We start from the raw sequence: 26,626 nt of genomic DNA on the forward strand, positions 1-26,626 counted from the left end.
TATCCAAACCCGTGACCTTGGTGTCATGAGCACCACACTCTCCCAAGTGAGCCACGGACCGGCCCTGAAGGTTTTACTTTAACATTTCTTGTATTGTTGGTTGTCTGGTGCGCGAGTGTTTAACATGATCACTGTTCTTGTGTTCTTACCTCCTTGCCTTGCTCTGTCAAATCTGAGTTTGATTTTTGACAATGGTTACGCGTTTGATGGGGCAATGCCAATGAGTTGTTGTGCAGCAATTTAAAAAAAAAAAAAAGATGTAGCTTAATGTTCCTTTTACCTTGATTTTTATGATTTTAATTTCCATTTTGCTCTGAATTATCTTTCTGTTGAATGTCCATGATTTATTTCAAATTTTTGTTTCATTTTGCAAGCACTGTGTGGTATGACTTGGTGATGGCGTTATTCCTTTGGAAAAGTCTTGTTCCTTTTCTGACTCATTATGACGTCCCTGAACTTGAACCGATCTGTGACCCCTTGCTTCTTTTCATTCCCTGACCTTGGTACCTTAATGATGTCACATCTGTATGTGCAGCATCTCCTGGGACGCGAGAGTTTCAGGGGTTTTCTGAGGGCCTCTGATGGGTGCTCTTTCTCCTGGGTTGATTGTCTCATGGGAATGTGACATTTGCGTGCCCCAGCTTTAGGAGCTAAATATACTCTGGAATTGTTTCTAAAATACCTTGCATTTCCCCACTAAGCAGAAATTGTGTCTGTCCACTGACCAGCTAGCTGAGGAGGAGTCAAGTGTCTGATGCCCTTTTGATTTGGGCCACTGAAAAAAGGCCGGTGAGCCAAATGAGCCCACAGCTGTACCCTGCAGATATGCTGACTGCAACTCTGCTGGTCCCATTCTTTGTCCCACTTCATCCTCCAAACAATTCTGCATTTCCAGAGTATGTTTGCCCACCATTTTCTTTCTCGTCCTTGCTATGTCTCCTGTCTTGATTTGATCCTGTGCGTCCCTCACATTCTGTCGAAGCACCGTTCCTCACCTCGCGGTCTCTCCCCTTCTGCTACCATTGTTCTTAGCCTCCCCCTTCCAAAATAACAGGCCCCAGCCCTCTGCCCCTCTGTGGAATGTTCCAAGGCGCTTCCCTTCTACACCGTGAGTAGCGCACCTCGCGGTCTCTCCCCTTCTGCTACCATTGTTCTTAGCCTCCCCCTTCCAAAATAACAGACCCCAGCCCTCTGCCCCTCTGTGGAATGTTCCAAGGCGCTTCCCTTCTACACCGTGAGTAGCATTCTGACACTGTATGTATATGGAGTCGTACTCACAAAGCGTGAGAAGAGCCCCACAAAGCACACAGAAGCATTATCACAGCAAATGAAGTAATTTTCTCTCTCAGTCACTGGCCTTGCCCTTCATTACCCTGCTGGCCTTGTCTAATGTCACTTGTCCTCACTGCTTTTCTTTAAAATTGCCTGATATCTTTCAAGCCCTAGATTCATTAGTAAAAACACGGCCAACCGCTCTGTTTTATCTCTGGGTCCCTAGATGTCTGGAGCCTCTAGAGCCAGCCCTTTAATCAGCAAGTTGATAAATTAGATGCAGCCCTGACTACTTCTTTCTTGGTTTGGGCACATTTAAAAATATATATTATTTATTCATCCTGTAACTATTGAGGTGGTAATGGGTACTTATAAAATGGCTCTAATTACAAATAAATAAGAAAGAAAAGCCAGTTTACTTTTAGATCTGGCTTATCCCCCACTATCCTTACCTCCCTTCCCACAGCAAAAGAAATAAGAGCTTTCTTTTTCAGGTTAACAGTGCTGAGAATGAATAGCCACTCTTGTGCCTCTTGTTTCTTACCAAAAGTAGCGATACTATAAAACCCAACTTCCAAGAAAACTGTAAGATATTTGAGGAAATTAGCCATGTACAGAGCTTCCAAGAGAGCTGTGTAGCATAAATACAAAATGTAAGTGCTGATCGCTGCTGTTAGGACACAAGATAAATCCTGAGCAGAAGAAAACCCCCTACTTCAGACTTTATTTTCTAGAGTTCTTGTAAGCTGCCAGAAAACAGGTGAAATAGTAAATGTATTCCCATTTGACTGGAAATTCCAGAATGGTAGTATGCTTAAATATATTGGGAAATTTTTAAGTGAGATATTAGATTATTATGTGTAGTCAAGAAGATATGCTCATTACAGACATGGGAAAGATGTAGAAACAATTTAAATTAGAGATTAAATGAATAATTTAAACAAAAATGTACAGTAAATGTTGAATATATTTTAATCAGTGTATGAGCTATTTATGTAATTTTTAGATTGGGAAATAATACTCCAGTAAGATTCATAAGGTATATAAAGGATAATGAGTATATTGTCCTCACTTCATAGCAATCCTGAATGAAATTTTATGAATCACAGAGTTTGTCAACAATCCCCTTTCTAGTCAATTATTTATTCCTTAAATGCATCGTAGCCTGGCAGTATTGGTTTAGGTTACTCAGGAACATCATAGTGTTGGAGAATATTGGGTCATGTGGTGGGAATTTACATCCTTTTCATTTCTCTTTCAGTCTTGATGATGTCAAGGGAAAAGTTTCAGTTTGGTGCTTTGTCATTAACAACTCCCTAAACTTACTACTGTCCCTTTTTGACAGAGAGAAAACAGGCTGCTTACTGGGGCTTTGTCTTGCAGCTGGATCTAGCTGAAATTAATGTTGTTTTGCTTTCAGCTAATTTTATTTTTATAGTTACCTCTGTCTGTAAAAAGTGACACTTTTTTTCATTTATGATAATGATATAAAGTTTTCATTTAAAATACATTTTGAAGATAATTTAAATAGACCATTAAGTAAATAGTAATGCAGGAGGTATTAGGGATATAAAAATGCTAAGTAAATTATATGGTAAGTGAGACTCATTGATATGACTTAAATTGTAATATTGGTAATCGGACGACTAAACTTTGGGTACCTCTGGCCTAGAGCAAGTAAAGGAGTCCAGTGAGGATTTAAGCACTGAAGTACCCAGGACTTAGCTTCTGACATTTAGAAGAACGAGATTCCATAACCACCATCCCCTCTGTTGTCTGGGCGCTGCAAAGCCACATGAATACGTGCGTCACTCTGAGTGTTGCAATCATGCGACCTAGTGCTCTTCTGATTTCTTCTTTTCCAACTACTGAGCTTTGTGATTGGAGATGGAAAGTTTGGTCAAGTAGGATTTTAAAGAAAAATGGATTTAGACTAAAAAGAAATTAGCCACTGTAGGCTTGTTAAGCATCTGGCAAGTTTTTTCTCCACACCAGCAGTGAGCACCCTACAGAGGACTGCAGCTACTTATTACTCTAATTGTGGCCCAGAGAAAGTTTGCCTTCAGCACTTCTGCTTCCCACCTATTCTTCTGCTATCCATAAGGATTCTTGTGCTCCAGTGTTCCTCTAGCCAAGCTGTATCCTACACATGACCCTTCTTCCCCTTTCGTCCCATTCAAACTTTACCTATTGTGAATCCCAAACCTTCAGCCAGGCTTTCTTTATTGACAGACCGAGTAACCCCATTTTAGGTTGGTATGGTTAATAATGGAGCCTACTCCTGATTACTCTTGAATTTTAACACTCTCCAATGATTAAAATCTAACAGTTTGGGGTTCTCCCAATGGGGAAGGTAATTTTTTGACTCCTATCAAGTCATGTGTAAATGATTTTATGTATGGAGAAAATTATTCCTGATGACAGTAATAAAGGAAGAAAAATAGGCCTCTCCTCTTTTCCTGACTCCTAAACTCGGACTGAATATTTTCTCCACCATTTCTTCAGTAACATTCCAGTAACAAAAATGTTTTCTGAGGCATCTCGAACAATTTATCACTAGCTCTGTAGCACAAATTAGATGCCGATAAAGAGTTAGGGGGTCCTTATTGAAATAGACATAGTCCCTGTCCAAGAAATATGACATATGATGCATATGTTGTCACGAAAGCACAACAAAAAGCCTTACAACCACCACTGTCTTTGTGTACAAGGCAAAACCATGCACAACAGACTTTTATAAAGAGCAGAAAACTGGAGACAGCGTGGCTGAACACATAAAGAACATGACACTCGAAAAGTTTTTCAGCCCCTTTAGTACTTTCCTTCAGTACCAATATTATAGCAGTTATATATCATTTGACAGGGAAGATGAGGAAAATGAAGGATGTTTGGTGAAGGATTCATATTTAAAATTTTTGTGGGAATGCTCAGGCTTTTTTTTTTAATAGCTCAAGCTTTATTTCAATAAAAAACTAAGCTTATACTAATTTGTATAGCTTTTATTAGTAAAGCCTGTAGTATTACAGCCATTTTAAAATGTAATGGTAGAACAAGACAGCCTTCAAGGTGACTTGAGAGAAAGGGGTCTGTCTTATGAGGGGTCCTACTAGTGGGAGGTACTTAATCAATAATCAGGTGAACCAGGTAGAAACATGCATGGTCAGAGGCAAGGAACACTAAGAGATGGGGACCGATGGTGGTTGTTCTAAGACCTTTGTGAATTAGAGTTTATTTATTTCTGGTTTTGAGTATTAATGGAAAGGTACCCTTCAAAGTTCTTTATAAATTTGGTATATAAGCTGCTCTAGTTTCTGATAATTAAAAATAAAATGTTTCTCAAAATTTAGTTCATTAGTACTTAATTTAATTTGTAAATTGTGCTATACCTGCCCCGTAAAGATTTAGCATCATTTTTATTACTCTCTGTTGAACTATTTTAATCTCCAAAAGATTAGAGTGGGTTTTAAGAGTATTTGTGGGAGTCATTTGAAGTATATTGTTTGGAGTTGGAAGACTAGGATTGCTGGATAAAATACAGGATGCCAAGTTAAGTTGAATTTCAGGTAAACCTAAATAATATTTCAAATATTCAACTAAAACTGAATAATTTTTAGTGTAAATATATCTCAAATATTGCCTGGGACATACTTTTAACTAAAACATTATTGTTTATCTGAAGTTCAAATTTAACTGTGTGTCCTGTTTTTTGCTACTTGGCAATCCTATTGAAGAGGTTGCTGACAAGTTACTGAGTGAGTAATAATGTCTAGTCTCTATATTACATCTGCCCTTTTACTCTTGGAAAATCTAGAATAACCCATTTTAGAGGAGTTTGAGTAAAAATTTTATTCTGTAAAAATTCTTATCATCATATTTAATTTCAGAGAATGATCACTAAATGTTACATATGTGTTTGAAATGTGATAAAGAGTGATTTAAAAGATTATCACTGAAAGCAGGTTTTCAAATACCACTTTCAAGTGAAGAAGGCTCAGAAATCAAATTTATACGGCTGCCCTTTTTTTCCCCCCATGGCTTTGGAGAGGAAGAACTGAAATCCAGAAAGCACTAGAAAATAATAGTTTAACAATGGTGATGGTAACCCTAGTCTCAAAGAAAAGCAAAACAGCAACCATTCCTTCTTTCCTTTCTTCATGCGTTCAACAGACGTTCAGCAAACACGTGCTGTATGTGAACCCTATGCTGAGTGTTACAGAAAGTACTGATTTGAATAAGCCTTACACTCAAGGAGCTTACGGTTTAGTAGGGGGCACACACAAGTGATCTCCTGTCTAACTCCTGGGGCAGAGTAAAGTCTGAGAGTTAGAAGTTGAGGAAAGACAGTTGGCAAGGACTGAGAGTACTCAGAGAGGCACAACGAATTCCAAGTGGGGGGCCTGGGAAAGGCCTCACAAAGCCTTGAAGAAAAAGTTGGATTTCAGGGACAGAAGCGGGGAAGGACGTTCCAAGCTGAATAAATTTCATGACCAAGACACCAAGCTATGAAAGTACAGAGTGTGATTATAAAAAGACAAGTAATGTGGGATGATAAAGTGATAAAGTATGTGGATGGCTGGATGGGAATTACGATTGAAATGGTACTCTGGAGCCTTAAATGTCAAAACTGAGGAGTTTTGGCCTTAGCCGCAGGCGGTGATAAGTAGATGGTGGGAAAAAAGGGATTATAAAGTGATAAAGTATGTGGATGGCTGGATGGGAATTACGATTGAAATGGTACTCTGGAGCCATAAATGTCAAAACTGAGGAGTTTTGGCCTTAGCCGCAGGCGGTGATAAGTAGATGGTGGGAAAAAAGGGATTCAAGGAGGGTGGAAGAGAGAGAAATAAGACAGAGAAATTGGTGGACTACATATAGTAAATTAGTCGTATTAGGTTATTAATTACATATACACAATAAATTTGGGAAATAGAATTCTGCATCAGTTTTGCATCTAAATTGTCTGTTCTTACACATCACTGGCATTTTCCTGGTAGCTGCTCCTTGCCAAACTAAGACCTCTATCCTAGGTAAAGTCCCAGGCAAGCTGATCTCCAAACTTGGGCTTCACTGTCACTTCAGTTAAAACTCTGGGGTACACGGCATTTGGCAGACTTTCATCCAGGACAGACTTTTGACGCAGAGGAGACTAAGAAAGAAATGATAATATAATGCCATGGATTTATTTTTGCTGCATTAATATTTGTCATCTACCAGAAAAGGAATCTATCTGTAGTCTGACTTTTCTTTGAAGGGCCGAGGAAAACGATACCGTGAGCAGGCTGGGTACAGGGCAATCAAATGGATGATGCAGAAGTTTCCATGTGTGGGGCCGGCCCAGTGGCGCACTGGAGAGTGCACCGCTTGGGAGCGCGGCGGCGCTCCCGCTGAGGGTTCGGATCCCATGTGGAGACCGGTTCCCGCTCACTGGCTGAGCGCGGTGCGGGCGCAGCACTGAGGGTTGCGATCCCGTTGCTGGTCCCTGGTGCGGGTGTGACACTGAGGGTTGCGGTCCCGTTACCGGTCAGTAAAAAAAGACAAAAAGGAAAAAAAAAAAAAGAAGAAGTTTCCATGTGTTTGTGCGCACTGGGGAGGGGCGAGGGCTGAGAAGCCCATGTGGAGGCTGTAATTGTTCTTTCAGTAGTGCAAGCATAGATATAGATTTGATCTAATTAATTCTGTATCCTCCTGACAACTTGCTGAATTTATCTAAGGTCTTGATGAGATTATTGTGGAAAGGGTAGAAGGGAAAAAAAAAGTTAAATGTCAGCCATGTAGAAAGCTGTTTCATCTCCCTGCCTGCCTGAATCTGTACACCGATATTTGAATTTTATTTCTAGAGATACCCGCTAAACCTCTTTTTTTCCACCTGACATCCATTTTCTCAAGAAATGAAGAACTGAAATTGAGATTATGGAGATTTGAAATTTTGCTTTTAAAACAGCAACATAAACCTTAGGGTATTATAAAACTCAATTCATCTTCCAGAGGTGCTTCTTAATTTTAATCTCTAGCCGCTTTTTCAAGCCACATCATCGTTGGCATGACACTTTACCCCAACCGTTTTCCCTCAAAGTCTTTTTTTCCATTCTCTCCCATCCTCTGTATAAAAACACACACAGTGACAAAGTTTTCTGACAGCTTAATGGAACTTTCAAGGACTACAGGGACTAGGTCAGGCATGATCTTATTAAGAGAACATCTGGAGTAGTTAAAATTTGCTCTTTAATTGGTTCTCCTGCACTATGTGCATCTAGACTTTGTTTAGTCCTAACAAGAAGATTGCAAAGAGTTGATTCATGGTTTGGATCATGTGCAATAATGGAAAAATTATATTAGCTTTGTCTCAAAACTTTCTTTCTAATAGCCTAGTTTTATGAAGAATAAAAGGGAAAAAGGGGGGCTTTTTAGAAGTTTTACTTTGCAAACCTCACTGCTCCATACATGAACTACTCTACAGAAGGAAAAATAGTAAAAGCCAGGTAGTTTTCTGAGGATAGCTTCTCCTTTCTTGACATTACACATGAGAATGGCCTCAAATGCTGTAGGGCTTGCCCGGAATATATAAAGCATGCCATTGTCATGGAAAGAAAGGGGACATCTTCTTGCTGATCACAGAGAGATGCAGGCTATGAGAGTAATAGGTAAACTCCTACCAAGTGCATGGGCTGCTCTGAGGAGCTGAAAGGAGTCACATGAACCTCATCATATGTAAATGTCTCAGCACCTGAAATCGTGGGAAGCCCCCAAAGTAAACTAATACAATGTAGTTGGATATATTCAAATATAACAGGTGTATAGTAGACAGGATCTGAATAGGTGTCAGAAAGCCAATTACAGGCAATGTGAATGTTTGTCATCCTTAATTAATATTTCTTAAGCTCTTTTAAGCCTAAAGCCTGGGAACTATCTTTGTAAAGAGATTCATTTTTAATGAGATAATAGGAATTTTTCTACTTCAGTTCTTTTTAAATTTCGTATTTTCTAAAAGGATGCATTCCTTTTCAAACATATATCTGCAATTACATTTCTTCACTGAAGTCAGAGGCAGTCATTATGAACTATGTAGAAATAATGGCAGTTTGGTATAGTCAACCACTGACAATGCTTTATTAGGAGGGAAAATGGTGTCGAGAAATTTATAGGGTGGCAAACTGCATTATGCCTAACCTTTTGGACATATTAAAGCATGTCATTTTCCAGTCCTACAGCCTCTTGTTATTCATAAATAATAGATAACACTGAACACAATCATCTGACATTTGTTAAGGTAATAAATATATCCTAAGTGCTGACGGGTCTTGCACTCCATGATTTAAAAGCACCCAGCAGAAATTTAATGTAACTTAAAAGTGTCTTATGTAATTCTATGGATTTGTAGATTCAGTTCAACTCAGCAGATCTGTAAACCCTGAGCTCTGTTGACTGCACTGTTGTGCTAGGCATTTTTATTATTATAAAGCAAGGTCTTAATTTGGGAAATGAAACACGAGCTCAGGTCTCTCCTTTCAATCCAGGAATATAAAGGAAAAGAACCTTCCTGAGTTTCTTGTGTCTGGTCAAACAGAGGTAGGGGGAAAAGATTTTGGCATCCCCTGAACCATTTTCAAATGTTGCTTGATGGCTGTGAGTTGAGTTTAGGGAGTTGATTTTGAGGTGACATTAGACACAGTTCTTTAAAGAAGTCACTCTATCCAACAGTGGGCTTCATCAACCATTCTGCTTCTTCTGTCCTTGGGACCCAGTCATGATTGGGCAGACCCAATCTAGGACATATCAGAACTCTGTCATATCAACCACTACATGATGGTCACTGTCACAGAGATGGGGAGCATTAGAAATTCCCCTCCATGTGTTCATGCCAGGGCAGATAAAGAGACCACAGGCACTTTTTCAGCAGTCTTGGCACTAGCAACTTGGGTTGATGCAGGAGTAGCAGCACAATATTTTAGGCCATATGTCATGCTTTTGTCAGGTACAAAGGAAATTAGAAATTTGTCTTTCCGATAAAATAACATCAGTTTTGTATTTTGTCGGAGTATGGTAACCACAATAAAGAAATTATACTTGAGACCCACTAAAGACTCATACTTGGAACACCAGGGAAAACTCGGTGATTTTATTTATTATTTATTTTACACATCATTTTGGAACTCTGGCTATATGCTACCTCAGTGGTAACTGAGGCTGGGCTTTAAAGCTAAACACCTACGGCTGGCTGGTTTCTCAGCTGGTTAGAGCATGGTGTTACAACACCAAGGTCAAGGGTTTGGATCTTTGCACTGGCCAGCAACAACAACAAAAAAAAGTGCTAAACACCTAGATGTGTTTTCTGGATTATTATTCATGTCATTTAGAACAGTGTTCATCAAGTTTTACTGAACATAAGAATCATGGGCCCAGTGCAGAGATTCTGATACAGAAGATCTGGGTAGGACCTTAGGATTTGTTCTTCTAACACATTCCATGTAACTAATGCTAAGTAGCACTGATTTAGGACACTTTCCAAGTTGCTGATGGTCTATCTTATCTAAACTCACTAGACAATACTTTGCTGTATTTTTAAATCCTTAGTTTTCCACTCTTGATGAACACAATTGAACCCTACCAAAGTGTTGCTTTAAAATAGTATTATCTTGGATCCTGTACTTGTCAGAAATTCTAGAACCACTATCCTTACATCTTTAATTGAGCATTAACATGTGTCCTGCACAATGCCAAGAGATTTACATACATTTGTTTATTTAACCTTTTTAAGCTTTCCAACAACACTCATCTCATAGCCAACACTATGGGAGATAAGAGATTGAGTGACATGCTCAAAGTCACACAGCTAGTTACTTGCAGATCCAAGACTCTAACCCAGGTCTTTATGACCTCAAAGTTTATGTTCTTAACCAGTAATATCCAGCCTCATCTAAGACCTAGATCCCCAGAACTATATATTTTAGCAAGTTTAAGTTGGCAGTTTGGGCAGTACTAAAACAGACCTGTTTATTCATATTTATTTTATCTTTGCTTTGTAGAGAATAATCAAAGCACTGCAAATAATCCAAACAAAGAATCACCCAAATTTCACAATTTTATAAAGAAATCCACTTTCCCTTTTTGTAGCTTTGATGGCCTTATGAGAGAGCAAAGAAAAGGAAGCTAGAAAATAGAAATACTTTGTTTGCATTCAGAAATGACTTAGATGTTGGGTTTCCAGTCTTATTTAGAAAGAAAATCACAAAAGGCAGGAAAATTAATCTTATAAATTCTGCTGGAACTTTGCCAGTCTAAAATAATCGTTACCTTTACAGGGACAGTAACAATTCTAACACATGGAACCACAGACCAACATTCCCTACCAAAGTGTTGCTTTAAAATAGTATTATCTTGGATCCTGTACTTGTCAGAAATTCTAGAACCACTATCCTTACATTTTTAATTGAGTATTAACATGTGTCCTGCACAATGCCAAGAAATTTACATACATTTGTTTATTTAACCTTTTTAAGTTTTCCAACAACACTCATCTCATAGCCAACACTATGGGAGATAAGAGATTGAGTGACATGCCCAAAGTCACACAGCTAGTTACTTGTAGATCCAAGACTCTAACCCAGGTCTTTATGACCTCAAAGTTTATGTTCTTAAGCAGTAATATCCAGCCTCATCTAAGACGTAGATCCCCAGAACTATATATTTTAGCAAGTTTAAGTTGGCAGTTTGGGGAGTACTAAAACAGACCTGTTTATTCATATTTATTTTATCTTTGCTTTGTAGAGAATAATCAAAGCACTGCAAATAATCCAAACAAAGAATCACCCAAATTTCACAATTTTATAAAGAAATCCACTTTCCCTTTTTGTAGCTTTGATGGCCTTATGAGAGAGCAAAGAAAAGGAAGCTAGAAAATAGAAATACTTTGTTTGCATTCAGAAATGACTTAGATGTTGGGTTTCCAGTCTTATTTAGAAAGAAAATCACAAAAGGCAGGAAAATTAATCTTATAAATTCTGCTGGAACTTTGCCAATCTAAAATAATCGTTACCTTTACAGGGACAGTAACAATTCTAACACATGGAACCACAGACCAACATTCAAGGGCATGGCTTTTAAAAATTATCTTATCATGCCTTTTCGTCTAGACACTAATCCATGCTCTGAAGGTAGCACTCCCATTGGCAATGCCAAGTCTAAAACAGTGGAGCAGCAAAGGAACAGTGAACTCACTCACATTGGCGCAGAGGGAAACATGGAGCTGTTTCTTCTCTAAAAACATGAAATGGAATGAGTTTCATGCTCATTCTCCCTTCTCTTCCTGGGGTGGCATCCAACAAAAAAACGCCTCAATTTCAAAGGTGGTAGAACTGGAAATGGGTTCATCTGCAGTCAGTCACAGTAAGCATTATTTCAATATGTGAATTTTAAAATAGCTTCTGAACTGAGGATATTAAACAGCCAGGCCAGGAAGCTACCTCTATTTTGGTATGGTCAGTCATTAACCTTACATGTCTTAAAGACCATGGCCCCTCCCAATACCTAATCTTCAGCCTGCCAGGAAAAAAACAATTAAAAAATAAAAGGAAAAGGAAAATTTGAGTTATCAACTCTGAGCCCATTTCATGGCTTCTGGAGTTTCAGTTTATTCCTAAGCCATCTGGTTCACATTATGCTGTAAGACAAGAAGAAGGCTTCTTCCTGCTGAGATAACCACAGAGAGCTCCCATTTCACTTTCAGTGTGGTCATCTCGATTGGCTGGGGTGTGGCTTTGAGGATAAATTGCCTCCAGTTAGGGTTTCTCCCCTATTTGTTTTCCTCTCTTCTTACCAGGGATTTCAGCAGGCCCTGTGTGCTGCTGAGATAACCACAGAGAGCTCCCATTTCACTTTCAGTGTGGTCATCTCGATTGGCTGGTGTGTGGCTTTGAGGATAAATTGCCTCCAGTTAGGGTTTCTCCCCTATTTGTTTTCCTCTCTTCTTACCAGGGATTTCAGCAGGCCCTGTGTGGTTAGCTGCCGTGAGGCTTGGCCAGTGCTTAGTTCATTCATTCATATTGCCTTGCAGGACCGAGAGCCTGACATTTTGTTGCAATAAGATTTTCAAACAAGAAAAATTGGGTTGTTAGATTCCATTCACCCAAGTTGTTATGAGGATTTCAAGGAAATTGCAGGCTTGTCTTACTATAAAGCAGAATCAAGGGTCTATTTTTAGGGGATCCTACTCCGGGGCTTTTCTTGGTGTTTTGCCATCTTTCTTAGCTCTCAGACCCAACACAAACCCTCTCTGGCTCAGCGAGGGAGGGAATGTCCATCCTCCTTTTTGCCTTTGCATATTTCTCTAAAGGACACAGAGAGGCTTTGTTGTCTTTGTGGTCACCGGGTCCGCTTGACACAGATGCCTATTAATCACTTCACTATGGAGACAGACACGTCCATCATATCACAGCAGCTCAGAAACAGGCAGGCCAGTGAACAGAGTGAGAGGAGAAAGTTCCCACTTAACCATGCCAAGTTACTGGCTGCCTGGATCTTAGACACAGCTGGTAATTAAGGTGGGGGTGGGGAGGGCTCTTTCCTGGTATTTAGCTTAATAGGTACAATTGCTTTTATGTATTTTTGTTGGTTTTGCTTCATATTTTGATAGGATAGATAACATCTCCCTGCCATCTGAAAGATGCAGGGAATAAGTATACTCGAAGACTGAGTTTTAATTTTAAAAACAGTAATAATAAATGCAGATAGACTAGCTGTGCTTTTGATGCAAAGATGGTGACTCTTTGAAGCCAGTAGTTTTTCAATAATGGATTCAGTGTGGAGCAGAGCAAGCTGAAAGTCAGCTTTCTCAGACAAGACTCTTGAAATTTCAGGTAATTAAACAAGAACTTTTCTTCCAAAAGTGACAGATCTTCTAAACATTTTTTTCAGTCATTCAAAGCTTCTCATAGCCTGCTTCCAAATGGTGTTTTAGCTCCCAGTCTTATTTTTCCTCTACAAGTACTCGTTCATTCATGCGTTCGTTTACTATTCATTTAATGGATATTTTCTGAGCACCTTTATGCCTGGGCATTTAGAGGTGAAGCCCTCCCTCCTAGAGCTGCTATCTAGGTGAGAAAAACAAGCATCAGGTAAGTATCACAGGAGCGATGACTTAGGATAAAGAAAGCACAGAGCCCTGGGGACACTTGCAGAGGGAAGAGCTTTCCTGTTCTGAGAAGGTAGAGACTGTTTCTCCATCCATATAAGCTGAGACCTAAAGATAGGGTCTGATGAGTGGAAAGCTCATAGGGAATATTCCAGGCAGACGGAGCAGCCTGTGTGACAGCCCAGAAGCACACAAGAGCACAGCATGGTGGCTCATGCCTACAGCCTAAGAGACTAGAGAGGAGTTAGACCATTCGCCATTACTGAAGACAGCCATCACTGTCCTTCTCTCCACACCTTGGTTCTTGTTGCTCTCTCCACTTCAGCTGAAATCCTATGTGTCCTTAAGCCTTAGCTCAGATGCCATGCCCTACATAAAGCTTTTGCCCACTGTTGAGGTAGAAGTGATGTATCTCATGACACCTCCACACTTTAGATGGAGTTAGTGCGAGCACCTGCCTTCTTCCCCACTGGTTCATGCCTCATTCACCTTGGCCTCCCCAGCACCTAGCACAAGTAGATGAGTGCTAAGGCAGCCACAAAGATGCATGGAGCTGAAACTTTGATATACCAGAAGAGTGATAATAAAGACACCCAGAGAATCACAATCCGACCCTGGGTTAGGAGACAGCAGCATTTCTGAAGCAAATGGTCCCAGAGCCTGGTGCTGGGCTCCTGGTGCACAGACATTAATAACGAATTTGGTATGTGATATTTCAAAATTCATTAACATGGTCATCATAGGAAAAGTCAGAACTGCACTGGGCTTCCTCTTTTTCTACAGTTTACAATTGTTCTTATTTTGAATTACATGTTGCAGAGTCTGGGGGCAGTCATTCATCATCTTTACATTGCTTTGACCTCTAAAGAGCTTCAAACTGCCTCTCAGAGGCCTCCCTCCAGCATCTGAAAACTCTCACCTCAGGGGGGGAAAAACAAACAAAAAAAAACTGATTACATTGCTTTGACCTCTAAAGAGCTTCAAACTGCCTCTCAGAGGCCTCCCTCCAGCATCTTAAAACTCTCACCTCAGGGGGGGAAAAACAAACAAAAAAAAACTGAAGATTCTATTCTTTCTCAGTTCTGCCAATTTAAAGCATGATTTCTGAGAAACCTCTAAGCTATTGTGTGCTTTGCTTCCTGCAATAGGAAGGTGGAAAGAATAACCATTTAGCACCTCATGACTGGTGAGAAATAGCTGGTGGTTAATGAATCAATGCAAAGGATTTTTCTGATACTGTTTTCATCACTAATGCCCCATTTTCAATTGGTGAGAGCAGGCCCAAGGGTTGGTAGAAGAAGGCATTTCAACACGCCAGGGTAGAGAGGCCAATTCTAATTGTTCTCCTGCAGTGGGAGGATACCTGGGAAGGAGAGGATACCACCCTACAAAGGCCCTTCCACTTCCCTAGGGCTTCCATGCAGCACCTGGAGAGATGGAAGTTCATCCCAGCTCCAGCTCTTGCCCTGTGCCCTTTGCAGAGAGATGCATTTGTTTCGAATTATTCAATACCATCGGAGCACTCAGTTGTTACAAATAACCCGTTTACCCTCGTTGGCTCTTTTGGAATTATCTCAGAACCTGTTTCTTTGCATCTTTAAAATAAGTTTCTCTTCTTATTGTTTTGAACACTGAGCACCTTTATAGATTGTTTTTTATTTGTCTGGGGACGCTACTATTAAAATTCCGTTACATGATTGGAGATATAATTCATTTCTGACACTCCAAAAACAAGGTTAAAGTCACTCCAAAGATGACCCACCACATTTAGAAGTCTGTTTAAAAAATGTCCCAACAACGTATTGAAAACCCACTTATTCAACAATCATTTACTGAGTTCCCGACTAAGAGCTCTGGGGATGGTGAGGGTCATGAGTGGAAACAAAATACAGTACCTGCTCTTGAGGAACTGATTGTAGGATTATTACTCTGCTGGGGAGCTAACTATAACTGCTGTGTTTTGCTCAGCATTTTCCATTTGTCGTTTTAATTATTTCAAAATCCAAGACCTATAGGCCATCATGAAACAAAAGTATGTGCTCCCTTATGCTGCCTCAACATCTCATCTCATCTCTTTGACCCCATTCAAACAGCACACGGTTTGGAGCTGGGAAGAACAGGTCTGCTCCTCTCCCCTGGGAGATGGATAGCAAACGGAATCAAATGGAAAAGCTGTGACATCACAGAAGCCCTGTGTGAGCCACTAACACACCGCTTCTCTTTGTGACTTCTTTTGACCTTTAGATTTATCATCTCATCTCTTTGACCCCATTCAAACAGCACACGGTTTGGAGCTGGGAAGAACAGGTCTGCCCCTCTCCCCTGGGAGATGGATAGCAAACGGAATCAAATGGACAAAAGCTGTGACATCACAGAAGCCCTGTGTGAGCCACTAACACACCGCTTCTCTTTGTGACTTCTTTTGACCTTTAGATTTATCAGCAAACTGCAGCATTTAAGCTCTTTCCTATTCTTTATTTCATTTGATTCTTCTAACAACCCAGTAAGGCAGTAAGGTTAAGTGTGTTAACTGCACATCACAGATGAAAATACTGAGGCCCAGAGATGTTAAGTCGCTTGCCTTTGGTGGCCCAGATGCTAAGTGGGCGCCTAAGACTCAAGGCCCTATGAGATCTACTCTAGTGTTGCTTGCACCCCACCATGGGGACTCTCTGACAAGTCTGGTGTGTTTGATCCTTCACAAAGGCCATGCCACAATACTGATTTGATCATTTCTGTGAATGCTCCTTTGCCTTTTTCATGATGACATAAGCAGAAAGCTTGAAGTTTGGAAAGCATTTCCAAAACTAATTTTTACCTTCTTATCTTACTCAATTGCGCTTTCAACTTAATCTCTGATGTAATTTTGGAAGTTTCTGAACTTGCACAAGCAAAGGAGGGAAGCCCCCTGCCTCCCTGTGCATGTCTAAAAGATGGAAAGACACAGAAAGGGTTTTAAGGGCACTATTTGCATAACAAAATGGGGCTGGGGGTGGGGGGAGATGTCTAAGACACCATTTTCCTCAAAGGTCAGATCCTACTTGACTTGTCAACAAACCAAAAACTTTTTTTGCCCCTCAGTTTCTACCCCTTAAAAGCTCATGAAGATAAATCTAAACATATTTGAAAAGTGTCACATTTGAAAATTATTCACTGTCTTACCATCTTATACACTCTTCTGTTAGGATGAATTGCCCTTCATTATCAAGGGAATTTGTTTAATCACAGAATCTTTGTTTCTCAAGTGATATTTGCTGCTTCTATTTATTCCCACCTGAAGTCACAATCCTTTGTCACAGAGCAATCATTTCCACAGCAACCAACTGTGATGTCACTATTCAGGGGAGGAGGATGGTTTAGAAAGGAAAGAGAAAGAGAACGTAATCTTCAGGCTAAGCTTTCTGGGTTTTAAAACCTTCACTTCAGTAATCAAAATATTTTAGCAGAAAACCCCCCAGCGCCAAAGCTGCATTTCTTTAAGGTCTCGGCTGTAACATAAAAAACATTTCAGAAGTTTAAGGGTTGCATGTCGTGGGTCTGGGAGAGGGTAGATTTTTATTTCAATTCATTCTAATTCTGTGCCACTGATACCTGCCAGTAAAATACATTAAACATATTCCAGAAAGAGTTGATTTAGTAGATGAAAAATGTGTCTCCCGGGACCAGAGAAGGTACATTTTCTGTCTTGCTATGGTTTCTATAATAGGAACAATGTTTACATTTCCTCAGCCCATGCAATGTCTCTAATGTATTCATGTTCTTTCACTCTCCAGAGGCAGGAATTGAAGTATTTGAGATTTTATTTTTTAGCTACTGCATCAAGCACTTAAGATCTGACAATTGTGATGTGTATTCTCGCTTGGTATTAAAAAATAAAAGCTTCGGTGTTTGCGTTTGATTAGAGTCGCTCAGCTTGGTGGCTGATTAAGCAGGAACAGGGAAAGCAACTTTCTTCAGAACACTTAAGATCTGACAATTGTGATGTGTATTCTCGCTTGGTATTAAAAAATAAAAGCTTCGGAGTTTGCGTTTGATTAGAGTCGCTCAGCTTGGTGGCTGATTAAGCAGGAACAGGGAAAGCAACTTTCTTCAGAAACAGCATCTCGGTTAATGTAGTGTAAGATTATGGACAGATGTAGTCACATAATTTTTATTAAGTTGAAGAGATTAGCTCTGCTGAAAAATTTCACCATGACAGCAAACTGTAAGCATAATAGTGGGACCTGACATTCCTCAAACCCACCATAGGGCCCCAAATGGTCTCTTTTCTAAATATTTTTCAGTTCCTGTAAGAAAAGAGCTTCATTCAAATATGCAGCATATTTACCTGAATTGAGTGTGTGCATGTGTGTTTTGTTTTGTTCTTTCTGGAGAGGTGATGCAAAATCAGCATAAACATTTGTAATCAGTGAATGTTAGCTATTTTCTTTCATTGTGAACGATATGCACTCTCTTTCCTCCCGTTGCCTGAAATGCAAACTTATCTTTCTCCAGACAGAGGCCCCGATGCCCACAAGTAGGTCATCAGAAAAGGGCCCCGACCGGAAGCCTGAAGTGTTGTGTGATTTGTTGGTGTAACATGCATAAAATTGTTGCCAATTTCCCCGGACTGAAAATATCTTGGTTATCCCAATTCCATGAGGGGAAGATTGAGAAGAGGTGAAGAGGGAAAGAGAGAGAAACAAATTTTGAAAGCCAAAACCTGCCATATATCATGGAGTGAAGCAAAGTAGAAAGAGCATGTACTAGAAAGAGGGAAAAGCACTTTTTCCGAACACAAAGGTGGCAACAAATAAGTCCATTTCCACACTTCACAGGGGTAGCTTGGGGAGGATTGATCGGTTAATGTTTGGCAGGCTGTGCCTTGAAGACAAGTTATGCAGAGGTGCTATTGTCACTTATTACTGTTATTAATTAACAGGGTGAATGCCAAACAAAAATGAGCCTCATGGTGCGCTTTCATTTCTTAACACCATATGCGATGTCTATTGCAGGAGTGATTCGGGAAAGTTACCTCAAAGGCCACGACCAGCTCGTTCCTGTCACCCTCTTGGCCATTGCAGTCATTCTGGCTTTTGTCATGGGGGCCGTCTTCTCAGGCATCATCGTCTATTGTGTCTGCGATCACCGGCGCAAAGATGTGGCCGTGGTGCAGCGCAAGGAGAAGGAGCTCGCCCACTCGCGCCGGGGCTCCATGAGCAGCGTCACCAAACTCAGCGGCCTCTTTGGGGACACCCAGTCCAAAGATCCAAAGCCAGAGGCCATCCTCACGCCGCTCATGCACAATGGCAAGCTGGCCACTCCCAGCAGCACGGCCAAGCTGCTCATCAAGGCTGACCAGCACCACCTGGACCTCACGGCCTTGCCCACCCCGGAGTCCACGCCGACGCTGCAGCAGAAGCGGAAGCCCAGCCGCGGCAGCCGCGAGTGGGAGAGGAACCAGAACCTCATCAACGCCTGCACGAAGGACATGCCCCCCATGGGCTCCCCCGTGATCCCCACGGACCTGCCCCTGCGGGCTTCCCCCGGCCACATCCCCAGCGTGGTGGTCCTGCCCATCACGCAGCAGGGCTACCAGCATGAGTACGTGGACCAGCCCAAAATGAGCGAGGTGGCCCAGATGGCGCTGGAGGACCAGGCTGCCACCCTGGAGTATAAGACCATCAAGGAACATCTCAGCAGCAAGAGTCCCAACCACGGGGTGAACCTGGTGGAGAACCTGGACAGCCTGCCCCCCAAAGTTCCCCAGCGGGAGGCCTCCCTGGGCCCTCCGGGAGCCTCCCTGTCTCAGAATGGCCTGAGCAAGCGGTTGGAAATGCACCACTCCTCTTCCTATGGGGTTGACTATAAGAGGAGCTACCCCACGAACTCCCTCACAAGAAGCCACCAGGCCACCACCCTCAAAAGAAACAATACTAACTCCTCCAACTCCTCTCACCTCTCCAGAAACCCGAGCTTTGGCAGGGGAGACAACCCGCCTCCCGCCCCGCAGAGGGTGGACTCGATCCAGGTGCACAGCTCCCAGCCATCGGGCCAGGCCGTGACTGTTTCGAGGCAGCCCAGCCTCAACGCCTACAACTCACTGACGAGGTCAGGGCTGAAGCGTACACCCTCGCTAAAACCGGACGTACCCCCCAAACCTTCCTTTGCTCCCCTTTCCACATCCATGAAGCCCAATGATGCGTGTACATAATCCCAGGGGGAGGGGGTCAGGTGTCGAACCAGCAGGCAAGGCCAGGCGCCCGCTCAGCTCAGCAAGGTTCTCAACTGCCTCGAGTATCCACCAGACCAAGATGGCCTGCAGCAGAGCTGAGGACACTGGGTCCTCCTCTCTGGGACACAGGGGTACCCTCGAGAACTGGGCCGTGTGGTTTGGTGAAGGTTTGCAACAGTGAGACTCACCTCCATTATCTTCCTTCACTCTCTCCCACACCCTACAACAGGTCGGACCCACGAAAGACTTCAGTTACCATCACAAACATGAGCCAAAAGCACATACCCACCCCACCCCCATACACATGCACACACATGCACACACAACACACACATGCACACACAGGTAAATAGCAAATGCAACATTTTGTCCGTAACTGCACGGGGCGTTGCCAAACTAGGCTAGCGTTCCAAACTGCAAAACACAAATACATTTTTTAAAATCACAAAAATTTTAAAAAGACAAAAAAAGAATTCATTGATAATTCTAACTCAGACTTTAACAATGGCAGAAGTTTACTATGCGCAGATACTGTGAAATGCCCACCAGTGTTACAGCTTTCTGTTACAGCAGAAAAATGCCATGTTGGGCAACTATGTCATAGATTTCTGCTCCTCCTGTCTTTTAATGAAATAACGTGACCGTTAACGCAAGTAACTCTTTATTTATTGTTCACCCTTTTTTTTCCTTATGGAAAAGACTCTTCCACATCATCCTATGTGCAGCTCTTCAGAAAATCCATTGAAAGTTAAACTATTTAACGTGAAATCCATTAACTGGAATAATTGAGTTTCTTTATTTTTACAATAAATTCACTGAGTAAATAAGTTGGAGCTGGAATTCTGAGCTTTGTGTTTGGACTGTCTGGTCTATAGCTAAAGGAAAAAGTTAAAAGGGGTATATTTATTTAAATCTACCAGTTAATTTGCTGGTGAGGTCTCTGGCCTATAACATGCAAAAAATTAATTAGTTTAGAAGTCCTTCCAGATCCTAACTTCTAAAGCAACCAGGAGAGAGACTTTTAGAATGGCACATCCTGTACCATTGCAGCCAATGTGGCTTTGTCCGTGGTTCCTCCCTTCTGGGAAGGCACCAGCTTGCGATATGCCATCTCATTTCACCTTGCATGTGAGACAACAAGTGAAATCCACTGACGGTGTGAACTAATTAATATGCTGGCTGCTACCTTGCATAAATTAGTGGTTTGATCACACGGGTTTTTTGTGGGATTACATCTGTGAATAGCCTGTTTTCCACATGTAAATTTGTGCCTTACACCTTGAGTTGTGTGTACTTGTAAACTGTTGTTATGATCAACTTTTTCCCCCTTTTGAAAAAAATGCAGATATTTATTTTACTCTCCCTCCCCCACCCCCACTCCAGCCCTCTGGAAGATTGGAGTCAAGCAGATGGAAGAAGAATGCAGTGGTGATGGTTGGAATGCTGCTGTCTGGGAAGGCTGGGCGGCACCACACCCTCCGATTCACACTGCCTTCTAGTCGTGCCAACGCAAACCACTTTTTGGCTGTGCTGCCAAGCATGGACCCCAGTGTTGTGGGTGGCCAATCCCCTTTCTTCCTCCAGAACTCCCTGCTTCCCTTATATTCTCAGATCATTTCAATATGGTGACATACTCATTCTCCAGCAGAAAAGGGACTAATGTCCCAGTCCTCATTTCTGTTGTGTCCACTGGCTGGAGGACACACTCTGTGCAGTTGGGCAGGCACCTGGGAGAAGTCTCTGAGACGTGTGCTGAGCACACACGTGCAATGCGCACAAAGAAACGACATGGAAATAGATGCAGGCAGGCTGGTCCCTGCTGTGATTAATGAGTAACTCCAAGTACAAGGCCAACCACAATGGATGCTGCAAAAACGTTGACTGGGGCAAAAGATTTTTTTATTTTATTTTTTTTAATTTCTTTATCCTTTTGTTGTTATTGCTTACAGGGGGGTCGGAAGGGTGGGCATGTGTTTTTGTCCCCTTGGTTTTTATTTGCTCAAGCACCCAGAGGAAGGGACTTTTGTTTACTCTGTCACCAACAAAAGAATTGTCAACATACTGTAAAACATGGGCATTGTTGTTGGTTGTTAATTTTTTTAAAAACAGTTAAACAGTATATTTGGTGGTCTCTTTGTCTCTTTTTATTTCCAGTGTGATCTTCTGGGTTTAGTTTTGTCTTTAAAAGAAAAAAATAAAAACTTTCAAAAAAAGACTGGCAAGGGCAGTTTTGAGTTGGTTAGTGAAGAAGTGGTGCCTCCGTAATCAGTGGTCACCTGGAGACCCGAGTGCCGAGTATGTAGCTGTGGCAAGTGCACACAGCCCTTTGTTCCAAAAGTCCCTTGCAGTTTTGCTGGTGTTTGGGGTAGGTTTTTGTTGTTATTGTTATGTTTTGTTTTGTTTTGTTTTTGTAGTAGACACATCCTGTGAACTTTGTACCCTGAAACTATGAAGTCTTTTCTAGAAACCGAGACAATGTTTTCTCCCTTGAATTTTCTTTAGAAAGGCAAAGGTTAGTAAGGTCATGGGTAAGTGTCACCCTGCTACCTTTTCCCCCATGCTTGACTCCCAAGAGTTTTGGTGGTGCAGCACCCCCGTGTCGACTTAAGCCGCTGTCTTGTCCCCATGTGTGTAGACATCACTGCCTCAGCTGTGTAAAGGAGACCTATGTCACACTCACATCCCACACCCCTACATCCCACAGCCCTTCACTTGCAGTGTTAACCCTGAAATGTCCACGTGTATTTGAGCTGGTCTTCTGCATTTAAGTATTCCCCCACTTTTTTTCCCCACTATGTGTGGGGGGAAGGTCCATAAACCTGAGTGTGCCTTTGCTTTCCACCCTTGCTAGACACTGGTAGATGCAAGAAGCTCAGATTTATATTTGTTGTAAAGTTGTAAAAATATTGTGATGTCACCAGTTTTCCTTCCATCTCCACATCCCCTAACATCTGATTCACGACTTAATGTATGTTGTAAAAAAAAAGAGAGAGAAAAGAAAAAAGGGAAAAAAAGAGAAAAAGAAAGGAAAAGGTTCTTTATTTCTTATAAGTAATAAAACCCGACTGTTCTACATTATCTTTTGTGTCCTGAATGCTTTTATTTATCTCTTAATTTTTTCTTTTTTAGCTGCTGTCTTTCCCTTTCCCCCTCTCTGCCCTTTTTGGGTATGACTCTCCTCTTTTCTTCATCTCTGTCTGGTTTCCAAAGCGTAGATAAGTAGGTAGTTAGATGCATTTCTGTACAATATCCACACCCTGCCACCCCCACCCAAATTATTGATGTATTTTCTATGTCTGCACCCAGCCTGGAGCAGGATTTTAGCAGAAGCCACTGGTAATTAAAAGGCAGAGCACGCTTTGACTCCCTCTATTCATTTTATGCATTTTCTTTTTATGGGCTTGTTCATCATCAAACATTTATGGTAGGCTTGATAGTTTGAGAGATCAAGACTAGGATTTTAGTATGTAGGGTCCACTAAAAATAGATCCTTGCACAGATGTGACTTCAGCCTTTTTACATATTAATAAGGTGGAGGGTGCTGGATTTTATTCCTTGTTAGCATTTAGCTCTTGTAACTCAGAAGACACAGTTGGAGGTATATTGGGATGCACGACTTGATTTGTATTTTGCAGAATAGCATTATGAAATGCCTAGGTCAGGTGTTCCCCTCTGGGGTGTTTTTAAAACAGTTAATTTCAATAAGTCCTTAGCTATAGTATTTTTACTTTTGACCTTATGAAATAATTTGTTTTAATGTTTTAGGTCTGAATATGGGAAGCTGCAGGTTGGGGCCTCAGTTCACTGAGAAGGATGATGAAACATGGGCTCTACCTAAGCGTTCTATAATTTGTTTTAATGTTTTAGGTCTGAATATGGGAAGCTGCAGGTTGGGGCCTCAGTTCACTGAGAAGGATGATGAAACATGGGCTCTACCTAAGCGTTCTCTGTAGTGGTCTCTTGGCCTGGCCCAGTCACCTTTTGATAAGTCATTTTCAATTGTGTATCTTGAATCACATGCAGAGTGCCAGGCACTGTTACGCACAAAGCTGACTAGAATGGAGTTCCTGCCTCCCATTTACAAAGAGAGATTGACAGAGCCCTGTAATTACCGTTTGGAGGTAGAACAATGTGCGAGGAAGCTCCCCAGAGGTTAGGGTCATGAGGCAACATTTGAGCTGGTTCTTGTAGATAGAACGAATTCTCTGGCCAGCTAGCCCAGGCAGAGGTGACAACTTGTGCAAAGGCACCGAGTGTGCTGTCTGGGAAACAAAAGGTTTAGCAGGCCTTGAGCAGGGTCTGTGAGAGAGCCTGGCAAGGCGCAGCTGGGAAAGAGGGGTTGGAGCCGGAGCAGGAGGGGCCTGCTTCCCTAGTGATAGGATCTTAGCTGATGAGCAGTGGAGCCCTCACTCGCTTTGGAGTGTACAAAGCAGCAAACACATATGTTTGTGCTTTAGAAAGCTACCGGCAATAATGCAGAAAATGGGTTGGTCAGGCTGCAGGTCACCCAGGTAATGTGCCAAATGACATAACAAGCTGGTAGGAGCAATGCAAGTGAGAACCCCACGTCCAGCTTCAGATTCTGGAGGAAACAGACTGAATCAGCTCTGTGACCTCCCTTCTTTTGTCAGATAGAAGAACTTCCATCTTATGTGACTGACAGGTTTGCCCAGCCCAGTTATACCCACATGTCTTAGCATAGAACTGAGAGAATGGCCAACAGCTAGTCTGACTCTTTTATTGTAAAACAGTAAGGGAAGCTGAGGTCCACTGAGTGAAGGATTGGCTCATGATCCAAACCTGGTGGTAGATCAGCTCTTCCAAAGATAGTTCATTGTCTCTTAACCCCCATTCATTCTGATCATTAGGACAACACTAGCTAGAAAGACTTAACTGTCCTGCTCTCCTCCCTGCACCCCCTACACACCCCAGCCCAGACAACACCTCTTTTTCATTCAATCATCTTCTCTCACAGGAAGCCCACCATATACACCTCACCCTTCCCGAGCTAGGCCTTTCAAGTTCCTTCATCTGGGCCAAGGCAGGGGGGGTGGGCAAAAGCTCAGATCACAGGAGTTTGAAGCAAACAGTCCCTGCAGTGCAACCTGATACTGCATCTGATGGCTTTTGCTGCAGTCAGCTTTGTTCTGGTCTGGTGAAGAGGTGACAGAGGCAGAACAGGTGTAGCCAGTATTTTAGCTGAGGCTCCAGGGATGTCCCCACTCAGATGTGAAAAATGCCTCAGACAACCCAGATTTTTAATTGTTGTGTGTGTTTGCTTGGTTGGTTGTTACAGGGTTGGAAGTTTCTGCAGTGTTTTTAGACTATTGTCCCTAAGAAGTAGCTATGTGTTCCATGGAGCCAGAGCTGACACCTTGAACCTGTTTTCCTTAAGTGCTATGTCAGATAAACACAAACTGGTCTCATTGTTCAGCCTTGTAATTTGGCAGCAGCCAAACAAGATGCCCCAGGAATCGCAGTGCCTAGGTTTTACTGCCTGAACAAAAGATCTTTCAAAAAAAAAGTCATTCAGCAAGTGACAGTATCAGAAAGGCACCTCCAATTTCAGACACTGGTACATTTTGCTTGTGAGAAAGTAGTGAGGGGAATTTAAAAGAACCTTTAGTAACAAAATAACATGATTAAGAGCATAATCCTTTTCCTGGCTCAGTACTGTGACAGCTGGGTGCTTGGACTCAGGAACCCCTAGAAAGCCACATCTCATGTTGTCTTAAAAGCAGGTGATGACGTGTCTCTCGTACAGAAGTGGGAAGGAAGGGCTCACATTTATCGATTAGGACTGCCAGACAGATGGAGATCTTCAATATTCCATTTAGAGTATTGTGCATCCTTAGCTCGAACTCCCCCGGGATGACTGGAAGTGGGGGTAGTTGACCTCCACAGAGGGTTAGGGCTGAACTGATGTGCATTAAATGTGGCTGGGCAGAAAAATGTGCAGATGTCCCTCTAGTAAAGGGAAATGAAATGTGAGCAAATCAAGAGAGACAGCTGAGTCGTGGGGGTTCCCATCCCCCTCTGCAAACACATCCACGCACACGTGTGCACACACAAATGCTGTCACAGGGTTTTTTCCTGTTGGCATCTACTACCAAAAATGTCACAGAAGTCACACCTGTGTCTGCTGAAGGAGGCCCTTCTGGGAGGTCTTTTACCCCTTTTCCTGGTGAAACATGGGCTCTACCTAAGCGTTCTCTGGTCACCAGTGAACTGTTACAAGCTACAGTTTCAAAACTGGGAACAGAGACGTTTGCAGAGGATCCTGAACAGAGGTCCCTGACAGCCCATTGACACTGACTGAAGTGGCTGATGACTTTTTTATTCTTCATAATCATCTTCAGAGAGAAGACTCTCTAGAGAATCGTTAACATCATCCCCAGTAATGGCCCAAATAACGGGAAGCTAATGAAGGAGAAAAGTAGGTAACCATGAAATCAGAAGCATTTTTCACTGATGGTTTCCAGCAAAAAAAGAAAAAAAAAAATACACGAAGGTGAAGGTGACATCAAACATAATAGCAAATTCCAAGACACCAACACAAACGAAACTCAGGCAGGCTTCCGAGGGTTTTCCTAGGATGAGAAGGATGATGAAAAATCAGTCCAGGAGCTGATCACCCTTTTTTTTTTCCCCTGTGCATCATGACAACTGCCCTTACCATGTTATGGGGTGGTGAGGAAGCGAGCAGATCTTAGCAAAACTTACTATCAGTTCTCTGATGTGAATACTGAACATTTGGCACATATAGTCGTATGTCAGTGCAAAAGTATGAATTTCAATAATAGGGCTAAGGTTTATTTCATAAAAAACGAAAAGTGGAATGGTACAATCCAGAGAGGGGCAGGGCTTCCAGTTGTCAATAACAATGACATTTTGCATTTGTAGCCTTTTACAGTTTGCAGACACGATCTTGTCCATTGCATTGCTTGATCCTCCCATAATAGCCTAGTGGAGTGGGCAGCACACAGATATGCTTATTTTACAGAAATTGGAGA

The 26,626-nt window shown here is 41.9% G+C and overlaps 1 protein-coding gene and 1 pseudogene across 1 annotated transcript in view; both read left to right on the forward strand.

Annotated features, from left to right (window-relative positions):
- The window catches only part of SEMA6A (sema domain, transmembrane domain (TM), and cytoplasmic domain, (semaphorin) 6A), a 150,119-nt gene extending 129,676 nt beyond the window's left edge, over positions 1-20,443 (forward strand). The window contains exon 19 of the mRNA XM_008585763.1: positions 18,394-20,443. Coding sequence (XP_008583985.1) covers positions 18,394-19,592 — 1,199 coding nt within the window. The 3' untranslated portion in view covers positions 19,593-20,443. The remainder of the gene's footprint in view (positions 1-18,393) is intronic.
- Positions 20,444-20,584: 141 nt separating this feature from the next.
- Positions 20,585-22,691, forward strand: LOC103601363 (annotated as a pseudogene).
- Positions 22,692-26,626: the final 3,935 nt, after the last annotated feature.

This window comes from Galeopterus variegatus, unplaced genomic scaffold, assembly GCF_000696425.1.
Source record: "Galeopterus variegatus unplaced genomic scaffold, G_variegatus-3.0.2 Scaffold3702, whole genome shotgun sequence".
NCBI lineage: Eukaryota > Metazoa > Chordata > Mammalia > Dermoptera > Cynocephalidae > Galeopterus > Galeopterus variegatus.